General features: G+C 46.3%; 1 protein-coding gene across 2 annotated transcripts in view; it reads left to right on the top strand.

Moving 5' to 3' along the window:
• Positions 1-21529, top strand: part of ADGRD1 (adhesion G protein-coupled receptor D1) — a 175261-nt gene that overhangs the window by 17636 nt on the left and 136096 nt on the right. For both annotated transcript variants that reach the window (XM_037729923.1, XM_017504508.2), the window contains 4 exons: positions 1691-1813; positions 12445-12624; positions 16540-16794; positions 21032-21096. In XM_037729923.1, coding sequence (XP_037585851.1) covers positions 1691-1813; positions 12445-12624; positions 16540-16794; positions 21032-21096 — 623 coding nt within the window. The remainder of the gene's footprint in view (positions 1-1690; positions 1814-12444; positions 12625-16539; positions 16795-21031; positions 21097-21529) is intronic.

Here is a 21529-nt window from a genome sequence, read left to right as displayed (position 1 = left end):
CCCACCCCATTCATGGAAAAATTGTCTTCCATGAAACTGGTCCCTGGTGCCAAAAAGGTTGGGGACCACTAAACTGGAGGGTATATATATTCCTTCAGTTCCCAGGGGTCTTCTAAGTCAGCCGCTTGTTTTCAGAACAAAATAGATGCAAGAGGATGGATTATCTTCTTTGAGGGAGGAAAAGCGTACCATTTTAATGGAAAACTCAGGTTCATTTAAAAATACCTCATCAAACATTTGATTTCTTAAAAACATTAAAATCAGCATTTCTTCTGTAGCTGAATTAAAAAAAAAATCATTGGAAGCTGTTTGTGAAACATACATCCATGAGAATCATGGCTAGATTACTGTCTTATTTGATGACCTCCGGAGCCTACATGGCTTATACTTTTCTTGTGAAACTCAGAGCAAAAGGGTAGTAGCAACTGAGGCATTTACTAGATCAGTGTAGAAGCCAGTTCTGACCCTATCAGTCTTATCCTGTGATCCTTTTCAGCACGTAAGCTAACTGCTCTTTCAACTGTGAGATGACTGGCTTCCAAAATTAATGTTGCCAATCAAACAGTATGACTTAGGGGTTTACACAGCGTAGCCCATTTACGCAACCACTAGCGATCCATTTAACTTTGCAATATATAGGTCTCCCCCAGAAAGATGGGATAAAATTTAAAAATGAGCGTAAAAGCAGTAAGGAAAAACATGGAGGTCCCTCGAGTTGGTTATCCCTGTGACAGTGGAGCTAGAAAGCCTGAGCTGGGGTTGTGGTCAGGTCCACAGACCCTGTTAGCTCTCCCACGTGTCTTCAGCTGGGCCGACGGCTGCCAGAGGCATAGGCATCCTTCTCCTCGGCCTGTATGTTAGCAAAGATCTCTGAGCGATATGACCCCAGTTCCTAATAAAAGCCTGCTCACTCCTGATTTTTATAGCCTTCATTAATCTATTCTGTAAACCATTTACCCCACACCCTCACCGTCAGATACTTTGGCCATGGGAACGGGACAGGACAAGATGATTAGTTGGGCAGGGCCCCTCGGGATTTGTGGCCAGCTGGTCTTGTCACCTGCAGGCTCTCCTGGGACTATGCAAAATGTTACCTGAGGTTTTCCTCCTAGCGCCTGAAGATGAGTTCTGCTAAAATCCCGAATCCACCTGTCTAGGATCAGGGGATTTCAGTTAAAACTCAAAAGGAGAAGGAATTCAGCTGTAGTTTCACATTCACACTTGGACTGAAATGTTCCACTTGGAACACTCAGCGTGAGGACGGGAGTGGGGAGGGCTCAAAAAGCAGGTCGGTGCAAAGTCCAGGAGAGGAGGCTGTTATCACACCAAGCTTGATAACCCATCTGTTGGCAAATATCACAATTCTCACGTTATCATGCGACATGATATGCAATGTGAAATGCATATGCAAAGGACTGTATGTGTTTGTATGTAATACATGCATATTATATACAAATATGTGAATATAATTCAATATTAATGTTTAATCTAACATGCATTATTTAGAATTTAATTACTAATAAATATTACTGATGCTATGAATATTAATATAGAATAATCTATGATGTTATATAATTAGAAAATAATACTGCATACTTACACATAAGTTATTTGTAGGTCTGACACATATCTTCAGACTTTTAATCTCAGAAGGTTATTAACATATTATGTTGTCATTTTTCTTCCTTAGATATTATGGAAGGGAAGGTCAACAAAGGCATTTACCTGAAAGAGGAAAAGGGAGTCACGCTTCTCTATTACGGCAGGTACAATAGCTCCTGCATTAGCAAGCCAGAGCAGTGTGGCCCTGAAGGTGAGTGGCTGATCCCTGTGGCATCTTTATATGCATTTCACTGTCAGGGAGCACCTGCTCCTCTGGTAACTGGCAGTTGTGAACCTGAGGTTCTCATCAGTTGCAGAATGTGTGAGAATGTGTCAGAATGTTAATGGATTGCAGGGTGGGGAGGGAGGAATACAGGCAGGGAGATTGCTAAGCAGAGACTTGTCCTGGAGGCTGAAGTTATAACATCTCCTTATAGAGATGTGAGATCAAAATACTTAATCTCATAAAGGAGGAAAAAAAAACCTTTCTGAAAAACAGACTCAGTGATGTCACGCTGGGTGTTGGATAGGGCCGTGGCACTGGTGGGAAGGAAATTGATGGCATGGCTCCTGTGGTGTTATTTCTGGCTCTGGGATGTTGATGGTGAGCAGGCGGGGCCACCCACTAACACTTGTGCCTGGTTTTGGTTCTTTTATGTTCATCGAGAGGGGCTGGGCCGTGGCTAGAACTGTCCCGGCAAGTGGTGCACGTCTGTGGCTAAAGTAATGCTGTGGGCAGTGCACAGAGACGCAGAAGAAAAGCCGGACTCGACTTGCTTTCGTTTGCTTTTACTAGGTGAAGTGTAACCTGCTATCTGGGATCTAGGCTTCAGGCCGTGCACATCTGGGCCACATTGCGAATTTTCTGGGAAATCGTTCTCTGTCATCCAAACCAACTCGGAGCTTTCAAGTTCCTTTCTCATAGGCAAAATGAAAATTATGATCTCTAGGGAGGAACAAAGCTTAATGCAGGCCTTGTATGAAGCTCTAAGGCGTTTTGGACATCAGATGGCCTTCTGTGATGAGTTCATTGTACACGATTCTAGGACAATATGGACTACGTTCCAATAAAAATAAACAAAAGCTTAGTAAGGCAAAAACATGTGGGAGGATGTGTTTTGGGCTTTGTGGAAACCAGAATTTTGAGCAATGGTTATAAGGCCCTAAACCCATGGTCATGTTTACAAACTCATAGTTTGAGCTGTTCCTGAATTCAAACAGCTTCATAAACATCCCAGGCTTATTTATTTTTACAAAGTAAAAAACAACCATGGGCTTGCGTGGGCTTGGTGGCAGGGGAGAGTACTAGAGAGTAATATGTGCTCCTGGGTCGCCCCTTCCTTGCCTTGGATTTGGGAAGGGTGGGTGTCTCTGCGGTGGCTTTTTCTGGGTTTTTAGGGAGCGGCTTCTCTTTGGAGTAGAGGCATCCTGAAAGCTCCAGCAACCACATTGCAGTTGATCTCATTGGAGGACAAGGATGGTGCAGGTGCCAGGGGTCCTGATGGCTGGGACGATCACAGATTACATACCTGGGAAGGGAGACTGTGATGGGATCAGCGGGAAATTAAAGCTACTGGACAAGTTTTATCTGCACGCTGAGGTCACACATGAGCGGCCTTTGCGCTGATTCTGGCCAGTGGCTGTGTTCAGTTGGACAGGCATGGGGCTAATGTTTTAAAATTAGCTGTCAACATTGAAAAATAGGAGATTTTCACAGATTTGCAGTTTTTCTTGAGAAGTATCTCCTGACTTCTCTGGCTGGCTGGAGCTAAGTGGTGGTGGCACTGGGCTTCCATCTCCAGTTCTTCTCAGTCCCCACCAGACTTCTTGACTCTTCCATCCATCTTCAGGTTGAGCAGAGCCTGTCCACAGCATGAGCTCTGGGGCCAGAAGGCCTGGGTTCCACTCCCGGCTCTGACCCATTCTGTGGGCAGCCACTTCCTCCCTCTGAAAAGTCTTACCTGTAAAGTGAGTCAATAGAAGCACTTTTCCATGGAGCTGCTGTGAAGACTGAAAGAGCCGTCACAGTGTATTCCTGCTGCATGGTTGGTCCAGCTGTCGAGAGGCCGTTTGGGTTTATCTCTCCTGTGTTAATGATTCCAAGCTTCCCCTTCTTCACTCGGATATCTTTTCTAATAAGAACACCACGTGGCCTGCTTTGAGGGTGCCCCTCTGACGGGCTGTTGTGGCTGAGCTGGCCGTAACAGCTGCATGCTGTATTGAGCCCCAACTCTGCACCAATCCTTGTCGACTCTGCTCTGCTTCTAATTCCAGAACATGTATTCACTCATTTCATCCCCCAACAACCTGGGCGTCAGAAAGAGCCATGAACTCGGGCTTCGTGTTCCACAGTGGATAATTTCTTGTGTGTCGTGGTTAAGTGGAACGTATAAGATATTTTTTGTGTGGCCACTCTCTTTAGAGCATGACCAGATGTAAAAGCTGGGGGTGCGGTGGCTCACACTTGTAATCCCAGTGCTTTGGGAGGCAGAGGCAGGACGACTGCATGAGCCCAGGTGTTCAAACTCACACTTTGTCTCTAATTTAAAGAAAAACGAAAAGAAAGGAAACGAAGCTAGGAAACCTTCACTGAATGCTGGCTGGGTGAGAGGATGCTCTCTGGAGGCCTGATGCAGATACGGAGGAGAGGTGGGGCCTTTCTCATTGTGCCGGCTGGGTCTTGAGTTCAGCCTCACCAGGTGACAGGGGGCGGGGGAGCCGCGAGCCTGCGCAAGGGTCACTGCGTGCCTTTCCCACTTTCTCTGCCATAATCTGGGCTCACGCGGACTCTCCTGGGGCCCTGATGAGCTTGTATTTCTGTGTGCAGGGAGAACAAGAGGCGAACAGGGAAGAGCTACCCAGCATTTTCCAAATTAAAGCCCATGTAGCAGGAGTTAGATGAGGTCTTCTTGGGGTCCTTGGAACAAGTAAAACAAAAATACAATGGGCGCATTGTATTTTTAAACACAGAAATGTGTTTTTATATATATTATTTAAGAGATTCCAGTAAGCAGTGAGCTTTAAAAATGGGTTGATTTAAAGGAAAATATTCCCTAAGAATCGTAATTCAGGTAGTATTCAGATCTGATGAAAGTTGTGAATGATAAAAGCATGGGAAGCATTGGATTTGCCTTTTCAGATGTGTTGCGTGAGCCCGCCTCCACACTCACTCCCGTGGGCACAAACATCATCTGTTACAACAAAAGCAACAGTTTAATAGAGAAAGGCTTCCCAGCCTCTGCCCGGCAGGCCCAAGGCTTTTATATTTCTTACTTCCAAATCCGCATGTGGTCTTTGTTCATATTTTCAGCTGATTTTGAAATAAATAATGTTTTAGGAGCCAGGGTTGAAGCTGAGAAACGAGGCTGTCCCCCTAGGCTGCCCATAGAAGGCAGAGGTCCCTGCTGCAGCCCCTGCTCTAGGCCCTCCCACCACCCCTGCTTCTTCCAGCCTCTCTCTGCTGCTTGTCTGCCTGCCTCCATTCTAGTAGCTACCATGGGTCCTGTCTTTTGGCAGACAGTGCCTTCTGGGGACATTTTCGTGAGGCCACTTGCTGCTAATGGGGGAAGCTTTGGAGGACATTGTAGAGAAAAAGACTATTTGGATCCCTGAATATTCTTGAACGTTAAGCTTAGAAAACACAGCCTGTTCCTCCAATACTCAGGATTCTCCCTTTCAACTCCCCTGGCCAGTGAGCACACAGGTGGGGAAACTGAAAATAGGAAGGGTCCCTTGCTGGAATGTTCTAGCACCTTCTTTCACCTACCTGGAGACCTTGAAGGCTCAGCTCAAGTGTAATCTTTAGAGGGATGAGCTCTAGTCCAGGTGAAGTCCTTTGTCTCACGTCCTCATCACTCCCTCTACATTTCTTCCTAGAACTTGCACCGCTGATGATGGCCTGTCATTTCTTTCTCCCTTACTTGGTCTTCAGCTCAGTGAGGATGAGCACTGAGTCTGTCTCGCCACTGCTGAGTTCTCAGGGCCTGGCACAGCATAGATGCTGCACATTGAATGCATCTCCATCCAGGGAATACTGAACAAGGGCCACTCACGACTCCTGGAGAAGTCATTTCTCCAACACTGACCCTGTAGTCAATACTGACCATACACTCAAGGATGTTGCTAGGAGGTAGATCTCATGTGAAGTTTCTGACCACAGTAAAATAAAGTTAGATGAAAGAAAACTGATTGCATAAAATCCAAAAAAGGTCATTTCCAGCACCAAGGTGCAAATCATTAGGTAATTCTCTCTTACTCTCATTTCTTCCTCTGATTTATTGCTGTGTCAGTTAAGATAATGTTATTTGGTACAATAAGTAAAAGCATGGACAGCGGCAGAAAAAGAAGCCTATTGCATTGTTGGACTCCTCTGACTTTTAGTGTCTTATTTCTGATATTGGGCTAAATTCTGTCTCAAGTAACTTCCGCCCATTGCTTCAAGTTCCAGCATTACTGGTAGCTCCTGGGAAAGGCAGCCTCTTTGATTAGCCCCTCAGCTTCACCTTCCTCCCTCTGTGAATGTTTCCTTCACATTTTTCTCACACACATTAGGAACCTCCTCTGCTTATAAACCCTAGGGGGCTCCTGCAGTCCCGGAGCAGCAGCTGGAACATCTCCGAATAGCCCTTCCCCTCTTCTCAGCTTCTGGTTGACTTTTTTCCCCTTTGCATTCATTTCCTAAATTAAAAAAACTGTCAACGATGTGCTAAAATATTTGCAGGTGGAGTTTCAGGATAGGAATTTCCAGAGGGACCTGGGGGACAAATGGGGATCCAGCTACCGTCTTCCTCAGGGGATCTGGGGTCGGGGGCTCGGAGGCCTGTGAAGCAGGTGATCCTCAGAGAAGCATTCACTAAGCACACTCCTTGAACAGATGGGGAAACTGAGGCCCAGAGAGGATGCAGGATGAGCCTGAGCTGCACGATGCTGTGGTACAGCGCGTCTCCAAGCACAGCTCATAGGGCCTGGGCAGCGGCAATCGCAGGCTGCAGACTGCGGCAGCTCCCAGCCCCAACCTGGACGTGCTGGTTCCAAGTCTCAGTGGGTGAGGCCTGGAATCTGTGAACAGCTTTTAGCCGTTCTCCCCAGGTGATTCTCGCATCTCACGTGATACCACATCCCGGAACTGGCTGCGGCTGACTATACGTGCTGGGTTGGTGGGTGCTGTGTTGATCTTCTGTTTTTATAGTGAGACTCTGTAGATTGTCTCCAACCAGGTGGGCAGATCCAAATACCCTAGCCCACCAGGTTTCCAGAAATGGAGCCTCTCACGGTGCTTTTAGTGTTTTTCTTTTAAAATTAACCTTCCACTCTGGCGGGCACGATGGCTCATACCTGTAATTCCAGCACTTTAGGAGGCTGAGGCAGGAGGATTCCTTGAACCTAGGAGTTTCAGAACAGCCTGGGCAACATAGGGAGACCCCATCTCTACAAAAAAAAAAAAAATGGCCAGGCATAGTGGCCTGTGCCTGAAATCCCAGGCTGAGGCAGGAGAATCATTTGAACCTGGGAAGCAGAGGTTGCAGGGAGCTGAGATCACACCACACAAAGTGAGACTGTGTCTTAAGATAAAAAAAATTACCAGGGCATGCTGGTGTGCACCTGTGGTCCCAGCTACTCAGGAGGCCAAGGCGGGAGGAACACTTAAGCCCAGAAGGTCAAGCCTGCAGTGAGCCATGTTGTACCACTGCCCTCCAGCCTCGACTACAGGGCAAGACCCCATCTCAAAAAATTCAAACTTTATATATGGGAAAGTTTTATTTAAAAACCTATACTTCTGACTTCTCTAAAAATATCAGAACTCCTCCCCTGTACCCCACTGGCCGCAGCCGGTCAGGGGTAAGGAGTGACACCCCCACCTTAGGCAGGGCCAGCCTTTTCCAGATGTCCTCAGCCTGCAGGACTCTGCTGTTCCTTGCTGCGGCTAAAGGCAGTGGCCATTCCCCAGGATGGCCTGCGTGTGGCTTTCTTAGAGGAGCACGGAAAGGGGAAAGGGAAAAATTTCTTATTCCTGTGGGGAAAGTGAGTGGTGCACAGCCCCAGGCATTTCAGAACCGATTAAAGTGGGTCTTTTGGGTGGGGCAGGAGTGAGAATTTTTTTTTTTTTTTTTTTTTTTTTTTTTTGAGATGGAGTTTCACTCTTGTTACCCAGGCTGGAGTGCAATGGCGCAATCTCGGCTCACCACAACCTCCGCCTCCTGGGTGCAGGCAATTCTCCTGCCTCAGCCTCCTGAGTAGCTGGGATTACAGGCACGCACCACCATGCCCAGCTAATTTTTTGTATTTTTAGTAGAGACGGGGTTTCACCATGTTGACCAGGATGGTCTCGATCTCTTGACCTCGTGATCCACCTGCCTCGGCCTCCCAAAGTGCTGGGATTACAGGCGTGAGCCACCGCGCCCGGCAGGAGTGAGAATTTTAAAGACTTGATATGCAAACAAGTGTCTTCTCCAGGTCACACGTGGCACAGGGCCAGCAAGGGCCAAGGCCAGGCAGCTGGAAATGGGCTCTGAGTCTTGCATGGAAGCCTGTGGGAGGCGCAGCATCATGGCTCTTTGGGAAACGCGGCGGGCCACAGGCTGGTCCGGGTGCTCAGTGGCCATCAGCTACTGTCCCTGCCTAGCTCCGGCTGTGTTCTCAAGGCTGCTTTCCTGGTGTGGGAGCAGCATCCGCTCAGAAGCTCCAAGTTCTGGTTTTGCCAGCTGAGCCTTCCCCTGCCTGGGCCAGTCTTGGTGATTCTGATCGGCCCAGCCTGCGTCAGCCTTCGGGTGTGTGGGCTGTGGTACTGGCGTGGGGGCACGGACACCGGGTGGGCCCACATGCCTGCAGAAGGTCGTGCCCTCCTGGGCCGTCGTTGCTGCTTTGGCGTGTGTTGAGTGCTCTTGCACCGTGCTGGGTCTGTGGGCCTGGGAAGAGCAGCGCAGCAGTCACGGCACAGCAATCACAAATGCAGGCTCCAGATCCAGGCGGCCTGGGTGCAAGTCCTCACTCGTCACAGACCAGCTGTGTGGCCTTGGTCAAGTTATCTAACCTCCCTGTGCTTCAGTTTTCTCCCCTGTGAAATGGGGACAGTAGTGACCCCTAATACATAGGTTGTTGGGAAGAGTTAGCCTCAGCCCATATAAGTTCTCATTACCTGCTAGAAATCATCCTTTTTTTCATGCGGTGGTCTTCACATATGAAGGGAATTAACTTCTCATTTGTTAAATCTATGACAAGTATTTTTTTTCCTAGATGGTTGTCTGTCTTTGAGTTTGTTATGGTAAATTTTTTTTTTTGCCTTGCAGAATATTATATTTATGCACTCAAATTTATTAGTCTTTTCTTATGACTTCTAGATTTTTATTTTTCCTTTTTTTCGTCTTGTGGAGAAAGATCTTTCCTCATTTTATTTTTTGGATGTTTTAGGATTCAATGCTCATAACAAGAAAAAATCATCAAATTAGTTTGTGAATATTATGGTTATTTCTTTTTCCTTCAGCGTTTTCCTTGTTTGCATTGATGACCCAACTCCGTGAGGCAAAGTTCCTTAAAAGGCTCATACTGAAGGCACATTGTGAATTTTTTTATGACTCCGTGAAGACATGAATTGATAGCTAAATGTAAGCTGTTGCTCAGGTGGAAGCCATCGTTTGGTGGGTTGAGTTAACAAAAATGAAAGGCTTGGTTATAGGCACCGAGGACGGCCTTCTATCTACCCTTACCTAACACCACATGGAATTTTCTTATTTTTATTTTTCTTCCTGAACAGAAAGGCATTTGGCCAAGACAGGCTCAGTTTGAATTGAGTGAAAGGAATTTTAAAATGCAGCAAAGTTTTTGGAAAAAATTAACTTTCATGAATCCTACTGGGAATTTGTTTCATAACAGAATTTCACAATGCACTGTGCTCACTTCCTTGTGAGATGGGTTGCCTCTGAGTGTGGAGAGAAGTGGCAGAGGCCTGGGGGTTTGTCCTGGCCTCTGTGCCCTGAGAACGCAGGCGGATATTGCAGGGAGCCCACTCATAAGGTAAGTGTGGTGGGGTGCTGGCCAGGTCCCGGGACGCCACCGTCAGCTGCCCTAGGCCTGTGGGCTGCCCCCACAGTCACACAATTCCGCGGTGACCCTCATCACTGGGCACTTGTGAGGGCTTTTTGCTTTTCCCAGTAGCCCTAAGGACAGACCCCACAGGACTTGGAGCTGTACCCTGGAGCCTCTCAGGGCTCCACAAAGGTCCAGGCCCTTCTAGTTTTTTCTGAGGTTCTTCTTTAAAAAAAATGAAATTGGGAAATTCCATACCAGGGTTATAAAATTTATGGTGTGTTTTTCATTCCTACGAGGGCTTTGAACCCATGAAGATATAATTGTTGTGATATCTTGTCACACGACATTTGAAGGACTTCTAACAGATATGTTAATTCATAAGGCATCACAGAAAGGACGGTTGGCAATGAGACACCACCTTATACACGAATGACAAATGTGTTCTTTGAATTCAGTGACTCACTAAGACTGTGTCCATAACCTCATTTCAAGGTAAGGGCTAAAATCTATAAATTTGGCACCATTTATAGAAATAAGGCCCAGGACAGATATCCCTCTGCCTCTCCCCACTGCCCACCATCCTATCATGGGCCTGTTTGGACCAGTGCTGGGCATGTGTGCTCTCTCAGCACCATTGAACCCTCTTACCAAGGTGCCCAGGCTGGGCTTGGCGGTGGTGAGACAGCTGGATGTATTTCCAGCCATCACAGGCAGAGTCCAGGCAGGCAGCTAGCATCACACACACACACACGCATGCACGCACGCACACACGCACGCGCGCGCGCGCGCGCGCACACACACACACACACACACACACACACGAGTTTATACACAAAGGCCAGGTGGGCCGATGCTACTGAGGCAGAGAAGTAGAATACAGACAACTGCACAGAGCTTCAAATTGCAACGCCAGAGAGGCCCAAGCTCCACGGAGCCTCCAGCCAGGCCCTGCCTGACTGCCCCTTCCGCGGGAGCCTGGCCCCCAGACCAGTGGATGTGTGTGCAGGACAGGTAGGGGGAACTGGGCTTCTGCAGTTCCTTTTTTTTTTTCTTGAGATGGAGTCTTGCTGTGTCACTCAGGCTGGAGTACAGTGGCGTGATCTCAGCTCACTGCAACCTCCACCTCCTGGGTTCAAACGATTCTCCTGCCTCAACCTCTCGAGTAGCTGGGACAGACGCATGCCACCACAGCCGGCTAATTTTTGTATTTTTAGTAGAGATGGGGTTTCATTATGTTGGCCAGGCTGGTCTTGACCTCAGGTGATCTGCCTGCCTTGGCCTCCCAAAATGCTGAGTTTATAGGGGTGAGGCACGGCGCCTGGCCTGCAGCTTTTTTTTATAGTAAAAGATGGAGAAATCCCACATTAGGATCATAAAAATTACAATTTTTTCATGTTTACGTTGGTCATAGTAGGACTTTGAACCCACAAAGGTATAATATCTAAGTGTCGTAATACACTGTAATATACTGCCACAACAGATTTGAGGGATGTTCTGTTTGCTTCTGGTGGCAGAGGCAGCATGAACTAATGAGCCAGCTCGTTCACGCTAATGTGCATTGTTCAGGCCATTTAGTCCACGTGGAACCCCTCCTCCCCCGCAGCATGGGGCCCAGGGTCAGGACTTACCACAGATGTGCAGACTGGGGTCTTAACAAAGGCTTCAGCTGCTGGCCTCTCTGGATTCAACTGTCGGAAATGAACATTGAAGATATCAAAAACCTTCAAAGCGTGCTTCCCTTTGGCAAGAAATCCCCTCTTGGGAATGTATCCTAAAGGCATATAATCTGACATGCAAAAAAATTTTCTTCAAGTTCTGTTTGAAAATTTCTTCAAAAAGTGGAAGAAAACCTTAAGATCCAGCAACAGGGCGTTGTTGCTTTAGAAAAAGACGGTGATGCCTGTTTAGAATGAAGCACTGCACAGACATAAAAATGACAAAGTGAAAGTGTATTTATAGACATTGGCGGAAGTTCATGGCGGAGTAAATTTTATACAACTATTGTTTATAAACCAGTATGCATGAGATACTTCATGTCTTTGTAAAATCTATTTATAGAAGAGGCTTAGGAAGGAGCTATCCTAACCACATTTCTGGAGAAACAGGAGAGAGACCTGGAGGGTTTAGGTCTTTCACAGTTGCATGCTCCTGGGTGGGACTGCCTGGGGCTGCAGCGATCTTCATCAGTCACTGGTGACCTTGAGTGAACTAGTCTTAGTTCCTTCATCTGTATAATGGGGATGAACCAAGGTTTTTGTACTTTTTAAATTCATTTAAAACTCCTAGAAAAGTGCCTGGAGCTGTGTGAGACCTTAATAAACACAAGCAAATATTACTGTCTGGCTTTTCTGAACTGAACATACAGTGTCTTAAGAAGGGGGACAAAATGCTTTCCAAATGAAAAATAAAAAGCAGGCTGGGCGCGGTGGCTCATGCCTGTAATCCCAGCACTTTGGGAGGCTGAGGTGGGAGGATCACGAGGTCAGGAGATTGAGACCATCCTCGCCAAAATGGTGAAACCCCGTCTCTACTAAAAATACCAAAAAAAAATTAGCTGGGCGTGGTGGTGCGTGCCTGTAGTCCCAGCTACTTGGGAGGCTGAGGCAGGAGAATTGCTTGAACCTGGGAGGCAGAGGTTGTGGTGAGCCGAGATCGTGCCACTGCACTCCACCCTGGCACCTGATAACAGAGACTGTCTCAAAAAAATAAATAAATGAAAATAAATAAAAATAAAAAGCAAAGAGAACCATGTACTTCTGAAAAGTCAGGTCCCCTGCCCTCTGTGAATAACTGATCTTTTGACCTTCCTCTCCTCAGGGGTCACATTTTCCTTTTTCTGGAAGACACAAGGAGAACAGTCTAGACCAGTCCCTTCTGCATATGGGGGACAGGTCATCTCCAACGGGTTTAAGGTCTGCTCCAGTGATGGCAGAGGCTCCGTGGAGCTGTACACGCGCGACAATTCCAAGACATGGGAGGCCTCCTTCAGTCCCCCAGGTGAGTGACAACACTGGCTCCAGCGCAGCCCGAGGAGCCCAGGGATGCCACTGCCTCCTGGCGCAGGTGGGTGTTGAGAGACAGCTGTGAGGCAGGAGGCTGAAAGGTCTGAAGTGGAAGCTGGAGAAGGGGAACAGATGGCTGGGCACGCAGAAGGACTCAGGGTGGGATGGGGTGGGGGGCAGATAGGACTGGAGCCCAACAAGGGAAGGGCAGAGGTGGAGGGGGCAGCACAAAAGCCTAGGATGGTTTCCTTCAGTAGGAAACATCTTTGACGTATTTAAGGGGAGTCCATTTTCTGGCTCTGGAGGCTGCATGGCCCAGTTATTAAAAAGCATGAACTCTGGAGCCAAACAGGCTGGATCAAATACTGCCTCTGTATGCTGGTAGTCGTGTGAACCTGGGCACCTTCCCTAACTGCTCTGTGCCTCAGTTTCCTCATTCATAATATGACAGTATAACAGAATCACGTCACAGGGTGACTGTGAGAACTAAGCAGGTTGCTCTGCATAAAGACTGGAATGATGGCACAGTGAGTCCGGAAGGTGTTTGCCCTCTGGGGGTGCTCGGTGTGCTTGGACCAGCTTAGTGGGGGCAATTCAGCAAACATCTGCTTAGAATTTGCCTTCTGTGATCCCTAAGGTCAGATTATTTCTGCCTCCCTACTCTGACACAGAACCATCTGAACCTTGTCCATGACCCTCCTGTTCCACTTGCTATCAGAGTTCTGATTGTAAGCGTCTTATCTCTGTGCTCCTTGGGCTGATGGAACATGGTTTCAGGCACTCATTAGGTTCTTTGACCTTGAACATGCTTTAAGGTGAAGTGTGCTCAACCCTGGCTGCTTTTCTACCCAGGGAAAGGGCGAGAATGGGAAACACTTCTGTCTGGCAGTATGTTTTCCTTTGTGCATTGAAGGTGTTTGCTATTCTTGCTTTCAAACTCGGGACAGTAATACTTTGGACTGACCCATGATCCAAGCGTTCTCCAGAGACTCAAAATTATCAGAAAGTTGCACAATCTTGAGCAAGAAGCCCCGATGTCATTCTGGGTGATCTATGATGCATGGCTGGCTGGAGGTGATGTGTGTCCTTTAAAAGGGCTGCCCTGTTCTTTCCAGCAGCAAGCTCAGGAGGACGGCTTACCACAAACACTGGCAGAACAAAGGGGACCCTTTGTGGGGGAATTGACAGTCAAAATCTGATGAATATTCTTGTTGAGGGCGTGGTCCTTGTGCCAGAGAAAAGAGTAACACAAAAGCTGATTGATAGAGGTTCCTGAATGAGCAGGGAGATTGGTCTTGCCCAGCAAGGCACTGCCATGTTGGTTAACATCATAACGCCCTAGCTTCGAACAGAGGTTGATGCCAATGGCCTGTGGGCTGAGTTGGGTCTTTATATGGGGTTTGAGGTCCTATATTGTGATTGCCTAGGCTGTGTTTGTAAAAAAAAATTTGGAATGATTTATGATCATTAGTTATGATTTTATTTTAAAATTAAGATTTTCCAATTTCTCTTGACAGTAAAAAGACTGGCAAGGCAGGGTCTGTATCTCCTGTGTTACTGACGGGTGGGGGTGAGTAGGGGCTGCCTCCTGGTGATGGGGCAGCCACTCTTCACACTCTTGTTCACTTTAGTCAGCATAGAAGCCACGTCCTCAGGGAAAGCCAGTTACTGTGCTCACCCGCTTCTTGGCCCCTGCAGACTGGGTGTGTGGGTGCCGCGGAATGCCTGCATTGCTGTTACTGTTTTTAATAGACTTTATTTTTTAGAACAGTTTTAAATTCACAGAATATTGAGTGGAAAGTTCAGAGAATTCCCATTACCCTCCACCTCCACACAGGCACAACCACACCCACTATGGACATTCTCCCACCAGAGTGGTCCATTTGTTACATTTGATGCACCTGCAGTGACACACCATTGTCACCCCAAGTCCATTGTTCACATCAGCATTCACTCTTGTTGCTGTATATTCTATGTGTTGGTGAGGTAGGTCTTTTTTGCCCATTTAAAAAATTGGATTGCCTCCCCTCCCCTCCCCTGCTCTGCCTTGCCCTGCCCTCCCCTCCCCTCCCCTGCTCTGCCCTTCCCTGCCCTGCCCTCCCCACTCCTCCCCTCCTTTCTGACAGGATCTGTCATCCAGGCTGGAGTACAGTAGTGGAATCATAGCTTACTGCAGCCTTTATCTCCTGGGTTTAGCTGATCCTCCCACCTCAGTTGCCCAAGTAGCTGCGATAAAACTTTTTAAAAGTTTTTGTACAGGTGAGATCTTGCTTGGTTGCCCAGGCTGGTCTCAAACTTCTGGCTTCAAGCAATTCTCCCATCTCAGCCTCCCAAAATGCAGATTTTATTTTCTTATTGTTGAATTTTAAGAGTTTTTTGGGTCTATTTTGGATAATCGTCCTTTATCATATTTTTTGCAAATATTTTCTACCTATTTGTGGCTTGTCTTCTCATTGTCTTGACAGCGTCTTTCACAGAGCAGAATTTTTTAGTTGTAATGAAGTCCACCTTGTCAATTATTGCTTTCATGGATTGTGCCTTTGGTGTTGGATCTAATAAGCCATCACTAAACCCAAGGTCATCTAGTTGTTTTTCCTATGTTATCTTCTGGTGGGTTTATAGTTTTTCATTTTATATTAGACCTATAGTCCATTTTGAATTAATTTTTATGACAGGTTTAAGGTTCTTTTTTTTGAATGTGGATATTCAGTTGTTGCAGCACCATTTGTTTAAAAGACCCTTTTTGTTTCATTGTACTGCCTTTTCCCTTTTGTCAAAGATCAGTTGACTGTATTTTTGTTGGTCTATCTCTGGACTGTCTATTCTGTCCCACAGATCTGTTTGTCTGTTTTTTTTTTTTTTCCCACAGTGCCACACTATCTTGACTACTGTCACTTTTCATAGTAAGTCCTGAAATTGGGTAGTGGCGTTCCTCCCGTGTTTCTCCTGCAATATTGCATTGGCTGTTCTGACTCTCTTCTCTCTCCATAGTTTATCAATATCCGCAGAATAGCTTGATGAGATTTTTGATTGGGATTGTGTTGAAGATATAGATCAATTTGGGAAGAACTGACATCTTCACAACATTGTGTCTTTCTATCCATGAATATGGAATATGTCTCCATTTATTTAGTTCCTCTTTAATTTCTTTCCTCAGTTTTATAGTTTTCTTCATATATAGCTTATATACATGTATTATTAGATTTATATGTATTTCTTTTTCTTTTTTTGGCACGAATGGCAATGGTAAAGTTTTTTAAAATTGTAAATTCTACTTGTTTGTTGCTGGCAGATAGAGAGCAATTGACTTGTATATTAACCTTGTAGCCTGCAATCTTGCTATGCTCACTTATTAGTTTCAGTTTTGTTGTTGATTCTTTTGGATTTTCTACATGGACAGTCATGTCATCTGTGAATAAATATAGTTTTATTGCATCCTTCCCAATATGTTTGTTCTTATTTTCTTTTTTGCCTTACTGCATTAGTTAGGACTTTCAGTACAACGTTGAAAAGGAGTAGTAAGAGGGGACATCCTTGCCTTGTTCCTGACCATTTTATTCTTGGCTGAGCTTCTGGTCTGATTGGTTGGCACTTGTGCTCTGCTATTTTTCAAATATTTTAATCACATTTGCTTGTGAGCATTTACATTTGTAACTACTATGTTGATAATAAGGAGTCTCCTTGAACTGCTTTTGGAATTGAGGGCATGGGGATAAAAGGATAATGTCTTTCCTCTGCTCCAAAGGACTGGGGAAAGTCAGGTCTGTGTTAGGCCCTGTATTAGAACTCACCAAAGTTAATAGTGATTGATCATCTTAAGAAAGAAGGTTGTGGCTACAAGCAGGAAAAACCCGTGCAAGGGGAGCTCGTAACCACAGCACTCAGAATGGTGATCTTTACTCTTTTCCAGGCCCCTATTGGACTCATGTCCTATTTACATGGAAATCCCAGGAGGGCCTGAAAGTCTACGTCAACGGGACCCTGAGCACCTCTGACCCGAGTGGAAAAGTGTCTCATGCCTATGGGGAGTCCAACGTCAACCTCGTGATAGGGTCTGAGCAGGACCAGGCCAAGTGTTATGAGAACGGCGCTTTCGATGAGTTCATCATCTGGGAGCGGGCCCTGACTCCAGATGAGATCGCCATGTACTTTACTGCTGCCATTGGTCAGTGAGTGTGAAGGGCTGGGGCAGATCCACTGTCTGTTCCCAGGGATCACCCTGGTATCTGCCTCCTTTCCCAGCATTTCCCGTCTCCCACTCTCCCGTTACAGCTATCTGCACTGCAGGCATGATGTGTCCTAATGAACCTTACAAACACAGTTGTGTGTAGAACACCTGTTCCCTGAGATAGAGGAGTTAACAATTTACTAGAGTGACTCTGAGATGGATATTGTTCTGTTGATCATCATGGAGTATCAAGGCATATGTGAAAGAGGATTATCAAAGGTTTTGGATGGCAAATATTCCAGGTCCATTAGTGTTTTTGATCAACAAATGTTAACCGTGTGCCTCCCAGGGACTAGACTCTGATGGGTCCTTGGAAAGCCCTAAAGATACCTCTTCCTACTCAGCACAAGGCAGTTTGTTCAGGGCAGGGGCCTGTAGGTAGGTAGACTGGGGTTCAAATCTTCATTGTGCCATAATGAACCATGAGACTTTGGGAAGTCATTTTTAAAAATTGAGGTCAAATTCGTATAACATAACATAACCATTTAAAAATGAACAATTCAGTAGCACTTGGTACCACCACCTCTACCTGGTTCAGAAACATTTCATCCTCTCAAAAGGAAACCCCAGACCCAATAACCAGTCACTCCCCATCCTCCCTCTCCCAGATCCTGGCAACCACTAATCTACTTTCTGTTTTTACCTGTTTAGAGAGTCCACATAAATGGAAATGGGTACTGTATAACCTTTTTGTCTTAATCTCTCAAATCGTTTTGTTTGCTCTGTAAAATGGATAAAAATAATACTATACCCTCTCTGGGGGTGGTGTTGGGATGATAAAATGAGAAAAGGCATGTAAAGCCATTAGCACAATGCGTGGCATATGGTAAGAATCCAGTGGTTCTTAGCCACTTTTAAAATTAATATTCACCTTCCCCCTACAATTCTATTTTCATTTTGTCCCCAAGTGAATGCACCAAAATGACAGCATGTAGGCACTCACAAACATGTGGCTGCTGCTTCATTGGCACCCAGCCCAGCAGGTGTCAGGACCAGGAGGGAAAGGCCTGAGTTCCTGCCTGCCCTCGTTCTGCTTCTGACGTTGAGTCCCTCCGTTGTTAGGATTCTATTGATTGCGTGAGAGAAAACCCAACTCAAAATAACTTCAGCCAAGAAAGGCATGTGTTTCTTTTTCCTCTCTTGCAGTGGAAGCTCCAGGGGAAACTTTGCTTCGGAACTGGTTTGGTCCAGGTGCTCACTTGATGTCAGTGGGAATCTCTGCATTTGACCCTGTCCTCTTTGTGTTAGCCTGCTCCTGGTGCGAAGGTGGCTGCCATGCTTCTAGGGTTGCATGCTCAGTCCTCAGCAGCCTGTGTAGAAAAGAGGGAGCTCCTTTCTCTTATCATCTCCCACGCTGGGGCTGGGCAGGACTCCTCACATTGATCCATGCACCTTCCATGAGTCATTTTCTGTCTGGGCGTACAGAATATGCTGACTGGCTTAGGCCTGGGTCATAGTCTCCCACCCCACCCTCCTTGAAATGGCAGTGAGGTCAGCTTCATCCAGAACATGTGGAGGAGAGGGGACTCCCAGAGGATGATCAGGGATGCTGGTTTCAGAAGGAACAGATGCTGTGCAGGCAAAACGGCCTGTGTCCACTGCAGCCTCTGCCATTTATATCTTCCAGCTTCCACCAAGGAAAATGGAATGCATTCCCTTTCCCAGCACTGACAGAAGGGCAAAATATAGTGTCCTTCAGAAAAAAAAAAAAAGGGATCAATCTACTGCATTAGTTGTCACTTGTATTTATGTTATGAAAAGCCTCAAACAAATCCTGCCCTCTTCACAGTTTACTTGTTTTAGTAACACAGGAAAGAGGTGTCCTTATTTCTGGTTCTTGTTCTTGTCAGAGCAAACCCTCATTGCCAAAACACCCCTGGCCCTCTGTGTTTGGGGGATGCTATGTGATTCTTTGGGGGATTCAGAAGAGTTTTCTATTAACACATTTTCCTGGGAGCACGTACACTGTGCCCTTCCTGAACTAGAACTGGATCTCCCAGAATCCCATCTCACCTGGTGACCTGGTCCTGAAGACAAGGCATAAGATGTAAAGCGTGTATAAGAGAATGATCCCTGAAGTCCCCGGAAGGCCTGTGTGGGGCCCGATGTACCACTGCTCAGTGAATCCATTAAAAAATCTGGAGACAACAGATGCTGGAGAGGATGTGGAGAAATAGGAACACTTTTACACTGTTGGTGGGAATGTAAATTAGTTCAACCATTGTGGAAGACAGTGTGGCGATTCCTTAAGGATCTAGAAATAGAAATTCCATTTGACCCAGCAATCCCATTACTGGATATATACCCAAAGGATTATAAATCATTCTATTATAAAGACATGCACACGTATGTTCATTGTGGTACTGTTTACAATAGCAAGGACCTGGGACCAACCTAAATGCCCCTTGATGATAGACTGGACAAGGAAAATGTGGCACGTACACACCACGGTATACTATGCAGCCATAAAAAACAATGAGTTCATGTCCTTTGTAGGGACATGGATGAATCTGGAAACCATCATTCTCAGCAAACTGACACAAGAACAGAAAATCAAACACTGCATGTTCTCACTCATAGGCAGTTGTTAGAACAGTGAGAACACATGGACACAGGGAGGGGAGCATCACACACTGGGGTCTGTTGCGGGGGGACAGGGTAAGGACAGTGGGAGGTGAGGAGGGATAACGTGTGGAGAAATGCCAGATATAGGTGATGGGGGGATGGAGGCAGCAAAGCACCTTGCCATGTATGTACGTATGCAACAATCCTGCATGATCTGCACATGTACCCCAGAACCTAAAGTACAATAAAAAAATTAGGTAGAACTCATTTTTTACATTTGAAGCTGTGCTGGGGCTGTAGGTGCCCAGAGGGAGACTTTTTCTGAGTGACCTGGCCAGAGGTGACATCCTCCTCTAATCTCATGAGCCAGAGCCAGCACCGCTTACTGACCGATCTGTCCAGGTGTGGTGGCCTTTGCTGATACAAAGGCACAGTGCTGACCATCTGTCACCTTGGCCAGTTGTCCGCCCCAGCACTGGAAGGGACAGCAGCTCTTTCTGTAGAGGAGGAAGGAGAAGGCTGTGTTCAGAGCCGTGCAGTCTGAAAGTGTGTATCTTTGGACACCGGAAACACACTCAGCACATGGGAACTGGGACTGATGGGGGACCTGGCAGGTTCTCATTTTCATTCCAGTCTCTGTGATCATCACTTGCAAGGATGGGCAGGATGTCTGGACTGATTTTCACTACCACTCATTCTGCTTTCTGGACACACACGAGTTAAATTTGAGTTTGACATGACTCCTCTGTAACTCACTGGCAACTGAGGAGTGAATGTCACTCTGACTTGGAGAACAGAGTGGTTCTGGGGTCCAGTTCTCTAGAGCTGTAGTGTCACACCTTCTGCGTTCACCAGCGGCTCAGTCCCACCCAAACCCAAGTGCTCAGTCACTCCTGCAGCCAGCAAGGGGTGATGATGTCATTTCCTCAGCTTGTCTAAAGCAGCTTCAAGAGATTTTCCAAAAATGAAGTAGAATATCAGGTTAAGTCTGTGTTCTCATCAGGAAATAGCAGGATTAGAAATAATTGGGGGTGAACAGGCAGAGAACAGCAACTCACGGTTTAATCTGTAGTCTTAAATGTTTTCATTGTTTGTAATTATTCATAATTAACCCCATGGGGTCTAAGTGCAGAGAATAACTGGAATCCTTGGGCTAGAAGGGGCTCAGGAAGGGTTTTGTCTACCACTTCACTGGGGTCTATTGTCACTTCATCGGTCTCAGAGGAGGACACCCCCAGGGCTCCTGTCTGTGCTGGCCCATCGAGCTGCAGTACTCCTTATTTTATCTCCAGCCAATCTGGGTGCAGTTGAAATCTATTTGTTTATTTATTTGAAATTGGTAATCCTTGTATAAAATCATCTTTTAATATGCTGACATGTTTCCATTTAGAAGACGAATGGAAAACAGTGTGACCTGGGGAAATCCATACAGTCTATCATTCAGCTGATTTCCTAGGCCATAATTTACCTCCAGCAACATTCCTCCTCAAAACATTCTCAGACTCTCTTCCATGTGTCTGAAGCCAGTACATTTAGTAATAAGGACAGGTCTTCCTTGGGGTGAAAAATGACCATATTTTAGTCCTTAATCCAACATTTTTTTTTCTAGGAAAGCATGCTTTATTGTCTTCAGCGTTGCCAAGCCTCCTCATGACACCCACAGCAAACCCCATGGTGAGCAGGTGCATCCTCCTTGGGCCCCCCCCTTGCTGACATCCTTCTGCTTAGGCTATTTGCTGGGAGAGGTAAAATTCCATCAGGTGTCTGGGCTCTCTTGTTATCAGCAGTGCATTGTCTGGGAAGAAATAACAAATGGAGGGAAGCCAACAGCAGCGCTAGTTCTTCGTGCTAAGAGTGACTGAAGGGAAAACTCTCAGTTCCTGTCACCAGGAACCGCAGGTGCCCAAAAGGAGAAATGCTGGGCTCATTCATGGGGCGGTGGGCACCGTGAGTGGGGAGCGAGGAATCCACCCTGCTTGGCTTCTCCCTGTGCCCTTTTTGTTTGATGTTAGAGGAAAAGCTCACTTCATGTAGAAAAATTGTCATCTGGAATTAGTGTTTGTAATTAAAGAACTGTGTGTTAAGAGTTAATATAATAGCGAGTGCA

The sequence above is a fragment of the Cebus imitator genome, unplaced genomic scaffold (assembly GCF_001604975.1).
Source record: "Cebus imitator isolate Cc_AM_T3 unplaced genomic scaffold, Cebus_imitator-1.0 Scaffold323, whole genome shotgun sequence".
Lineage (NCBI taxonomy): Eukaryota > Metazoa > Chordata > Mammalia > Primates > Cebidae > Cebus > Cebus imitator.
Note: the sequence above shows the minus strand (reverse complement) of the source record. Positions and strands in the feature narration are given on the sequence as shown.